This window comes from Phasianus colchicus, chromosome 5, assembly GCF_987193195.1.
Source record: "Phasianus colchicus chromosome 5, bPhaCol1.hap1.1, whole genome shotgun sequence".
In the NCBI taxonomy this organism is placed as follows: Eukaryota; Metazoa; Chordata; class Aves; order Galliformes; family Phasianidae; genus Phasianus; species Phasianus colchicus.
In genome coordinates this window covers 50877645-50888411 of record NC_143440.1, presented here as the reverse complement: position 1 = coordinate 50888411, position 10767 = coordinate 50877645, and the positions used below count along the sequence as shown (strand labels likewise).

General features: G+C 51.0%; 1 protein-coding gene across 2 annotated transcripts; it reads left to right on the top strand.

Moving 5' to 3' along the window:
- The first annotated feature begins 3954 nt into the window (after nt 1-3954).
- On the top strand, nt 3955-5324 carry ANKRD9 (ankyrin repeat domain 9). Of its 2 annotated transcripts, XM_031592968.2 has the most exons (3): nt 3955-4059; nt 4248-4463; nt 4557-5324. In XM_031592968.2, the coding sequence occupies exons 2-3, from the start codon at nt 4299-4301 to the stop codon at nt 5175-5177; spliced, it is 786 nt and encodes a 261-aa protein (XP_031448828.2). In that variant the 5' UTR covers nt 3955-4059; nt 4248-4298; the 3' UTR covers nt 5178-5324. The 2 variants fall into 2 exon arrangements, with proteins under 2 accessions (XP_031448828.2, XP_031448826.2); XM_031592966.2 differs by having other exon boundaries at nt 4248-5324.
- The last annotated feature ends 5443 nt before the right edge of the window (nt 5325-10767 follow it).

Below are 10767 nucleotides of genomic sequence, written 5' to 3'. Positions count from 1 at the left end.
CAAGACCAAACAGATGCTACATCAAATGTAGCAAACCCAAGTGGTTCAGGCCTGGTGATGGAGAGGGTCATTTTGGAGCCGCAGAGCCCTGCTCACATCCCTGCTATAAGAGCCTTTGGGGTTAGAAACGATGGGTTTGGTGAAAAGCATCTTCAAGGAGCGGTGGGAAGATTTCTCTCTTCCTGGCTCTACAGTGCCTCACTGCCACCAAACCTCATCTAGAAAAGCAGACCCACACAGCCCTGACAAATAGAGGGTGCTCCAGAAAGCGGGGCTCTGTGAGCACACGGCTCACACTGCACACCTCCGTACCCTGCGCCATCAGCGTCCCTGAGGGCCCCAGCAGCCTGATAACCACAAGTTTCATCTGAGCCAATTATAGCACATTATAAATAGAGGATCCTGCTTGTTTGGGAGCCGGCAAGAAGCAGGCAGTGGGTTCTGCTTCTGCAAATAGCACCTGGACCTGGTGCGGGCAGGCTGGCTTCAGGCACGGAGAACAGCAGTGAAAGTGAGAAGGTATCTGGCCAGGGGCAGGCGTGGGCATCAGCAGGGCCCTGCTCACTGCTGCTGGAGCACTGCTGGGGAGGACCCAGCCTAGGCCTGCCTTGAGCCTTTCAAATCAGCACATTTGAATAATCATACATATACAGACAGATGCTTTTACAATGTTTTTAGGCAGGTTCATGGTGTACAATGCAAAAGGCAAGCACCTTTTTGGTCCATTCCCTGCAGCTTGATTCCCAGGGAACCTGAGGGCCACAGATTCACCCTGAGTTCAATCAGACTCTCACTTGGAGCAATTCCACACAGAGAAGGCACCTTCATTGCAAAACGCTGCATCCTTTTTCTAACCTTTTAATATGATTGATTTCTTTGTCTTTTTTTTTTTCAGGTGCAGAGAGACAAATGCCCGGTGCGATGTCAGCATCCACACACCACAGGTGCTCTTTCCAAAAGTGGAGCACTAAATGCCAGCAAAGCACTGGCTGGGTGCTGCCAAGGTAAAAGAGTCAGGCTTCATTTGGGGCAAGGGAGGCAGGAGCTCGACCACCCTTCCCCCCAGCCCTTGGCTTTAGCTGTGCCAAGGCCAGGCTGCTCTATCATTACGATAAGGGTAATCCTGTTAGGCAAACACATCAAACAAATAATCATTCATGATTGCAGACTTTGTCTAGGCAAATGTAACCCCAGGATAAAAATGTGCTGAGCGCACAGTCCTATGGCACGGACACTGACCAGGGGCACACCAGGGTCCCTTGTGCCCCAAGACCCTGTGCAGGGCTGATTGAGGCTCAGGGCAAAGCCTGGAAGTGCCCCAGAACCACTCCAGAATGCCCTCGTCCTCCTTCCCCTTCACTTCTCACCAGAAGAGGACAGATGACTCTTATGTCAGGCTGTTTTGATTCTATATTTATGTCCTGCCTTAGGCTCACAATGTTCAGCTCCGATGCAATTCAGTCTGGTCATATTAATACAGCTGGGACAATATTTTTAACAAGCAGCATCAAGCTGAAGGCCACAGCCAACAGTGGATGCCAGGAGCCCATGGACCCCAATCCCTTACACAACAGAGCTCCCCAAAATACATCCAGCCCCTTTGGTCTTCTAAGGGATAGGCACATTTTTAAGCTCCCCTCCTGTAGCAGATTGGGTTAAATTCAATCTCAGCTATGATTCTGTGCTGGTTTCAGAAAGGATGAATGTGGCTCACTTACCACAGGTGACAAAATCAAGGCTCAAGAAGGAGTAGTCACTGACCCAGCCAAAAAGGATACCTGTGGCCTGTGACCAAACCTGAGGGACCTGAGATTGCAGACAGATACGGAGGACCATCTCCTCCTCAGACTGGCTTAAAAATAATGGGTTTCAAAGCCTAAAATCTGGGTTCTGCTGAAGAACCCCCACCCGGCCAGGCTGACATCTGGGAGCAGCCTGCCTTCATGGCATGGCCTTCACCCCAGAGCTGGGGGAGCCGTGTCTTGCCAGAACAGGAGGCTTTGAGCTGTGCTTGGGTTCCCATTTGTCTCTGCATCCCAAGAATGCAGGTTTTTGAAAGGGCATCATATCAGCAGCCAGGAAATGAAGGTAATAAGAGAAGGCTTGCTCACCCTGCTTTTCCCAACACAGGTTTTCTTTCACGCTGTGGGTCAGGAAGGAGCTGACCCTAATCCTACTGAAGAGAAAGCAACTGGGCCAGGATTACAGGACTTCGGGCTCTGTAGCAATGATTCTCACCAAGCTGAGCCAGGAAGCAGAGCAGCACACAGGAGTGAGGAGGAGACTTTAGGCTGAGGGAAGGGAGCCTTGGTTGGTGCTTTCGGCTCAGAGTCAGCAGTGGAGTGACACAAACACAGGCCACTGGGAGGAGGACAAGCAGAGGAGATGCTCTGCAGAGGGGATGCTGCTGGGAGGGCATCCATACAGCTGCAGTAGAAGGCCACCCAGCATGAGCATTGCAGCCCAGCAGCTCCCTGCCAACCCCTCACCCGCTTCTTCTCCTCAAGATGTTGAAGTTCAGCTAAGCGGGACGCCAGGTTTCCGCCTGAGTTGTTGACAAAGCCTCCAGGGGCTCAAAGCAAACCTGCAGCTCTGCCACTCCAGCACTGCGGCCTGGGGGCTGTGTCCAAACGCCGCTGAACTTTGGTCCTAAGCCTGCTTGCAACTGGGGAAACTGGTAAACGTTCAGCACCAGACTAGCTCAGAAAGCCCAACACCCACATTGTTCAGCCTCTTCAGAACTGAGGGATGCATTAATCGCCCTTTCTTTATCTCCTACTCAAGAGCAATGCTAAACATTAACTACGTTCAACGCCGTCGTTCACATTGGCTATTCTGATATTGCCTGTAATGACACCACAATCGTGCCCATTAAGCCACTGGCCAGTATGTTACCGCAGGTAACGCACAACGCCCATTGCAGAGCTTTCCCCTTTGTGGGTCTTGGGGCAGCGAGGTGCTTTGTGCTTCCCACTGGATGAAAGAATCATAGAATCACAGAATGGCCTGGGTTGAAAAGGACCCCAAAGATCATCTAGTTTCAACCCCCCTGCTATGTGCACCAACCAGCAGACCAGGCTGCCCAGAGCCACATCCAGCCTGGCCTTGAATGCCTCCAGGGATGGGGCATCCACAACCTCCTTGGGCAACCTGTTGCAGTGTGTCACCACCCTCTGTGTGAAGAACTTCCTCCTAATATCTAACCTAAACGTCCCCTGTCTCAGTTTAAAACCACTCTTCCTTGCCCTATCACTACCCACTTGCAAACAGCCATTCCCCCTCTTCATATGCTCTCTTCAAGTATTGCAAGGCCACAGTGAGGTTTCCCCAGAGCCTTCTCTTCTCCAAAATGAAAGGTGCAATGTGCTGGAAGAAGGCGAAGGAGCTGCAAGAGGTCACGTCAGAGTTGTGCTGACAGAGTAGTCTCCATCATGTGCCAAGGAACCTGCGATAAGCCCTCTCATAGCCAGATAAGTAATAAGATCAGTTACTTAATCCAAAGCGATTAAACCCAGGCGGGACTGCAAACAAACAAGCCACGTCTGTGGGTCCACACATAACATACACATCATCGTAACGCTCAAACCGCGCCGGGATATCAGGTTCTGTCACCGCAGGCTGCGTCAGGGCGCAGGTCGCACTTTTCCTCCGACACAGAGCAGTCCCTGAAGGGGCTGCATTACCACGCGGATGCGTCGGGCACACCTGGGGACCGGCAGCCACCTGCGAGGCCCCAGATGCAGAGCCCGGGATCCCCCGCCCCGCCCCCTGCGCTTCTCCCCGCCCCCCGCCCCGCCCCCCGGCACTCCGCGCGGCCTCCCAAGTTTCTTGGAACTTTGCCTCCCATGACGCACGCGGTGGCGCAGCGCCCCGTCCTCTCCCCGCAGCCAATGGGCGCTCGGGGGGCCGGGGCGGCCGCCAATCGGCGGCGGATGGACAGTTCCCGGGTCCTGACCGACCTTCACCGCCCGGGGCGGGGGGTGGGGATAAAAGGCCCCGGCGGCGCCGCGCCGCGCTCCGGCCCCTCCGCGACGCGCCGGCACGGAGCCCAGAGGCGAGGTGAGTGCGGCACGGAGCCGGGAACCGGCAGCCGGAGGGCGTCCCGAGCTGCGGGGATCGGAGGAAAGGGGGGAGGCTGAGAAGACGCCGGGTTCCCGAGCACCGGGGACGTGGGGGGGGTTCCGCACTCCGAGGTGCGGTGAGGCGGCCCCGGCTGCCCGGCTCCTCACGGCGCTCCGCTCCCGCAGGTCGGTGCCGATGCGGTCTCTGCTCGCCGGGTCGGGAGGAAGCCCCCCGCCATGCCTTGGAGCGTGCGGTGGGTCGGCGGCCCGGGCGCCCAGTCGCAGAAGCAGTGCAAGAAATCGTCCTTCGCCTTCTACCAAGCGGTGCGCGACCTGCTGCCCGTCTGGTTCCTGGAGGACATGCGGACCATGGAGGTCTTCCACTGGGAGGACGGGGGCAAGGTGAGCCTCTACTCGCCCTCCGAGGCGCTGCTATACGCCCTGGTGCACGACCACCAGCCCTACGCCCGGCACCTGCTCACTAAGTTCCCACAGAGCGCGCTGGCCGTGCCCAGCCAGAGCTTCAGCTGCTGCCAGGCCTCGGCCCCTCACCTGGCCATGGCCGTCCGCTACAACCGCGTCCGCGTCCTCTTCCGCATCCTCAAGGCCGTGCAGGCCTTCCCGCCAGCCGAGCGGGCCGCCCACCTGGACCGCCGGGGCTGCAGCCGCGTGGAAGGCGGCAAGACGGCCCTGCACCTGGCCTGCGAGCTGGTGCGGCCCGAGTGCCTGCTGCTGCTGTTGGGGCACGGCGCGTCGCCCTGCCTGCGCGATGCCGTGGGGAACACCCCCCTGGACACCCTGCTGCAGCAGCTAGGCCAAGTGCCGGCGGCCAACGTGCGTGCCAAGCTGCTCTGCCTCGACTGCCTCTTCCTCTTCGTGCCTCAGGACCTGCGGTTCGCCATGAAGCAACAACTGCTGGACGACCGGCAGCAGTGGCAGGACTTGCTGGGGGAGAGCCGGTTCCTCTGCCTGGTGGGCCTGGCTCCCCTGTCGCTGTTTGTCAGCGCCATGCGTGTCTTGATCAGGACTATTGCACCCGAGCACTTCCCCGAGGCTCTGGACGATCTGCCTCTGCCGCACTTCCTAAAGCCTTTGGACTTGAAGCTGGAGAGCTAGAGGGGATCTCCTGCCCGAAAGACTTGTGCTGGAAACGTCCCGGTGTGCAAAGCTGCCCCTGCGGCAGCCAAGTACCTGTTTTAATTGGAACTGTCTTTTTTAAAACAACTGTATTTGGCACTTTACAATATATTTTATTTAAAGATCCTTTTGGTGAGGTGAGGTCTCTACTGCATTTTATAATAACATTACACAGCCTGTACAAACGAATATGGGGGAGAAAACATTTGTAAATATGTCTAAATAAACCAGCAGCAGACGTGATCCAAAGTATCAATCAAGCAGCTGAAAATTCTGAAATGGCACGTGCCATTTCAGAGTATCTGCTAGTTAGGATTTCCCTGTTACATAAGCTGAGCAGTCCTGGAACAGGATGACTCCTTTTTAGCAGCTCTCCTAATACATCTTGGCAGGGATGTGGGCTTTTTTTTTTAAAGGCACAGATGAAAACTTCCTAATCTTGTACACAAAACTAAAGAGAAGACATATTATTAAAACCTCCTTAAACAAGGCTGGCAGGGATATGCAGCTGAGCCAATCGTATCTTAAAACAGGCACAAATAGCAGTTGGCTTCCTTGCAGTGTTCTTTCTCTTCCTTGGGGAGACCCATGCTGAGGGCAGGAACAGAGAAAAGCTGGCCAGAGCTGTTCCTGCCCTCACAGAAGCCAGGACCAGAGAGCATTCTGTGCCTGCTGCAGGGTGAAGTGCCGTCGCTTCAGGGCAATGAGGAGGATCAACCTCTGCCCCAGTGAGAGGGCTTTACTTGGATGTGGCAATCTAGCAGCTTTTCATACAGATTCCAACTCCCAGTGCCTGTCCCCCAGAAGAGGTAATGGCTTTGGTTCAGATATCCCTTATGCGATGCTCCAAGGTACATGAAACATCCTCACAGCTGCTCCAGATAAAAAACCCTTTAGGGGCAAGGTCCTGCTGCAAAGCTTATGTCTTGAGTAAAGGGTGCAGCATTAAGTTCTTTGCTCTGCAACCTTTACTCTGCACAATCCTGGGCAGCTGTGCTGCTTTGCTCCTGTAAAGCTGGCACTGCCCGTCTGCTCTGTGGGAGTGAGCTGTGCTGGCTCTACTATTTCCATAATGGAGATCTCCCCCAAGCTGCAGCACTGTCTCTATTGTTGGAAGGCAGCAGTGAAACTGAAGGGTTTTGTTTTGATGCTTCAAGTTGTAGCCAGGGAGCAATTTGCCACTTGAACTATTTTAGCAGAGCAGTTCCCTTCGGAATCATCACAGAACTGATGCACTGAGGGCTAAGAGGCCATGTTCAAAATATAAATTTTTTAATTCATGAATTCATCTTGGTTAGAAAAAAATAAATTGTAGAATTAGGTGCTATAAGTTATTCTTTCTTCAGCAGAAGAGTGGTATTTCATCATTTAAAAAAATCCCCATACTGCCCACATACTAAAAGATTAGCCATACTTCTGAAATTTGAGACGTAAGGAAGAAGATTGCTATTCTTAAACTGGTGGCACTGAAAACGCTTCCTAGAAGAGCAAACGTTCCTCGGGAAAGCAAGAAATTCAGGCCCCACATTGGAAACCATATAACAGCTCTAACTATTCTCTCTTCAGCTACCTTGTTGATGATAAAAAATAGAAAAACCCAAAGAACTTATCCCTCTCTTAGCAGCTTAATGAAAAAAAAAAATCCATGCTGTTAAATTTTTCATTGGAGTATGTTTTCTACAGTGCTTTTGGAATAATGCTGTGGAACTCTTCCAAGACCAATGAAAAGCGCAGCAGTCAGGGCTAACTTGCACATGGGAAGTGTGCAGAGGTCAGGGAGGAGGCAGAGATGGGGGGGCTGGGAAAGGTTTGCCAACAAAGGCATGCCTTGCTGACAAAGGCATCATGAGACACGGCAACAGGGTGTTGGTTAGCTGAACTGAGTGCTGGAAGATGCTCTGGATTCTTAGCCAGGAGGTTAATTACATATTAGAACAGCACGGCAGCAGGGCAGGATGTGACCATACCATCACCTGGATTCTATTAAAAAAAATCCTATTGCGTAAGTACTGTAGAGCTGGCCCTACCTGCGCTCACAGTGAGCCAGTTGATGGAACAACTCAAGGCCTCCTGTCCCTGTGACTCCCTGCATCCCTCCCACCAGCTTTCAGGTAATTCACTTTAGTAGACTGACTTACTTTAGAAAACAGAATGCATTCCCCCGTCAATATGGTGCGATGGGTCCAAAGTCAGCTAATTGCTGTGCCCCTCCTGTTATTCTAGTCAAGCCTGTCGCTGCCTTGCTGAGCCCATGCTGGGATTACTCTGCTGAAGGTCACTGACAGACCTCACCACGTGCGCCTTGCCAATGTGTCTGGTATGCTTCATCGAGCAATGTGGGCAAACCACACCGGTGACTGCACACATCACTCACCCAGCTGGGTCCAGGCTTGTTTTGAAACAGTCACAGCTTGAAAGAGGCTGGGGCTTCTCAGCTTTGGAAACAGAAGTCCTCTGTTTGGCCACAGAGCAAGCAATAGCAGCAACAGCTCTCCTTGCAGCGACTTGCCAGCACGCCTGTCCTACACCACCAGGCCCCTGGGGTCAGGCTCCACAGTCCATTCTGTTCTTTGTCTCTTGGCAATTCTGCTGTCAGCCTCTGCCGATTACTGCCAGTTGCAACATCACTGTCAAGCTGAATAAAGCAAATTGCGACGGTCATTTCGTCTCTGCAGATGAGCACTGCCAGTGCTAGAGTCAGAGAGCTGACCACAAAGTGAGGGTAAGGAGATTCACCAGGTCTAACACCACAAGATCTTCTGTGTGACCTCATAGATCAATGTAGGCATAGAAGGCATCTTGCTCATCTGTGGGAAATGCTTTCAAATGCATACACAGCTGTATAGAGAGACAGCATTCTTGAAAAGCTTAGTTATAGCCAGCTCTTCTGAAAGGCTTTCTATCATGAAACAACAAGGAAAGATAATAAATAATTCCCATGTGTTACACTTAAAAAAAAGAATATTGCTACTCACTTTTTAGTACAAACTGATTTTATTTGCTAAGAAGGCCTGAAACAGTCTGATTCTGAAAGAAAGGGGAGAGAAGCAGTGCATTACTTTTGCTTTTTTCCTCTTTGCAATCAACGCCTCTCTGCAGCTCCTTTAAATATTTCAGGAGTCACAACATTTAGCCTGCCCAGCACCTGCCAAAGGAGCTCAAGTCTATTTTGATTGTGTGCAGCTCGGTTAAAAGGTGGATTTAGGATCTTCACCAGTCTTATTTTACCCAAAACGTTAAAAACTTAAACTGATCTGAACACAAAACTTGGCAGCTTAAATAGTTTTAAAAACACCCTTTACAGTAACATCTTCCTCAATGCAACTCCCTGGTGTACTTTTCTGCCATTAAAGCAGGATCATACCATAGGCTGGTAGGAGTGCTGCCAGAGGCAGGCACCTTCCACTCAGCAGAAGATGCAGGTGTTACACACCTGAAAATAACTCCCCTCAGGAAGATGCACAAATACGGAATATCACACTCAAAATCCGCTTAACACAGCACAATGAGAACCTGCTGCAAATAGATGAGCATTTCAGAGAGAAAGAGGGCTGTTAATGAACAGGCTCCTCCGTGTGGACAACTTCTGCAAACTGAACCAGACAGGCATCAAGTTAAGGAGAACAGGAAGCTGAGCACAGATAGCTGCAGGCAGAGGCCATGGCTATGGCAGAGCTGTAGTTAGACTGCTTTGAAAAAGAAGCTGGAAGTAGGAAGCACAAAGATCCAGTACAAAGGCATGTAAAGACAGCGACAAGAAGTGGGACGTGGTGCCAGGTTTGTTTCCTAATCTCTGTTTGTCCTATGTCTAGCATTCAAGTTGTACGGGTTTTTGACTTGCAATGTAACAGATCTATTGACATCAGCAGGTTATTGGGCATTGCATCACCCATCTTCAGATCAATGCCCCTTACAAGACAAACAAGGCACCCAAGCCTTGTGCTTAATATTTAAACTGTAAATCCTTGCAGACCAAGTTTCCTAACACCTTTGTTAGTGGCAGTACTTCCATCACTTGCTGGTGCCAGAAGCTCTCTGAGGTTGATGACTGATAAAGTGGCCTCTCCTCCACCTGTGCATGTGAAAAAGAAACTGCCAGTTCCTTGCTCAGACCACAGCAAACCATCATATACTGTCAAATGCAAGAATCACATCTATAATTTCGCAAGGCTGCAGCTTGCACTGGTTTATTCCTGCTCTTTCTACCAAGCAGGTATGCATACATGAACAGCACAAGAATGGAAGAAGCAGACCTCTCTTGCAAAACACATTTCATCATTCACAGCAGGAAACAGAAATACAACAGTTTGCAAACAAGGAAACAAAAAAGCACACGCTCAAAAAAACAAACCCAAAACGACAGATTGTTCACTGCTACAAAAAGAAATTCAGCTGGGATAAAAAAGGTTCCCTCTCCTCTCATCGGCCTCTGGAAGGACTGATAGCTCTTTGCTACCAGTTGATAAATAGAAAGATCACATAAATCAACAATGCAAATCTTCAGGAGCCCCAGATGATGACAAATTGGTCACATTTACAGATCATTGCTGAGGTCTGTGGGTTGTGATCCCTGTATTACAAGTCCAGTACAGTCTTAGATGAGCTTTCCCCTTCAGGAGAAGCATTTTAGCCCCAAAATTCAGGCCTGATGCAACTCACCCTGACTCATGGTGAAATACCTACATAGTTGGGACATGAGGCAGGACCATGGACCCACCTGCCCTTCCCTATGCTCCCTATTCAGGGCCAACACGAGGGCAGAAAGCTCCACGGATCCCAGCAGGGAGGTGAGCAGGAAACCAGGCCAGCCAAGCTTTTCCTTAGGCTCCTCTGCTAAAAGCAATGGAAGGAGGCCAAAGGAAGAGAGAGAGGCCATTACTTCTAGGCAGAAAGCACTTGGCTGCACATCTCTGCCAGGACAGGCAGCAGCTTCCAGCTCTGGAGAGAACACTCAGGAGCCACTGGGCTCTGACTCAGCCCCAGCACCACAGCTCAACTCCTGCAGCCCAATGGCCTGATGGCAAAGTGCCCATCCTCCCATCTCTTCTCACACACCAGCGACCAGACAGCATCCTCAGACTCTGGTTCAATTTGGAAGACTGAGTTTGCCCACGTTCTCTCCATTCACAGCTTCCCTGTCCATGACTGCCCCTCTGCCATTACTGTTTTGATGTAGGGGTGTTCTTTTGTCATCCTGCTGTTAACTCTTTTAATGGTGCAAGTTACAGTAAACATGTTAGAGCACCTCACATTTATATTTTTAATGCAGTGTCAAATGTTCAAAGCAGAATTTTAGAACAAAGTGTAAAATTATAAGTAATTTCTAAGTCACTGTAATCGAGTCCCTTGAGCAGCCGAGTTCTGAACGTCCTTTCCTACAAAACCATCTGCTAGTGCTCTCATGCTTTCTCCCACTCCTGTAACAAGGAAAGCTATGAGTTAGTGACTCAAAGTGACAAGGCAGAGGCACGCAAAAGCTCACTTATTTCAGTCCTTTGTTAATGACTGCACAGCCAGGACTACAGTCAACAGCAGGCTGACAAAATGGTCTTGAGCTACTTATGGAGGT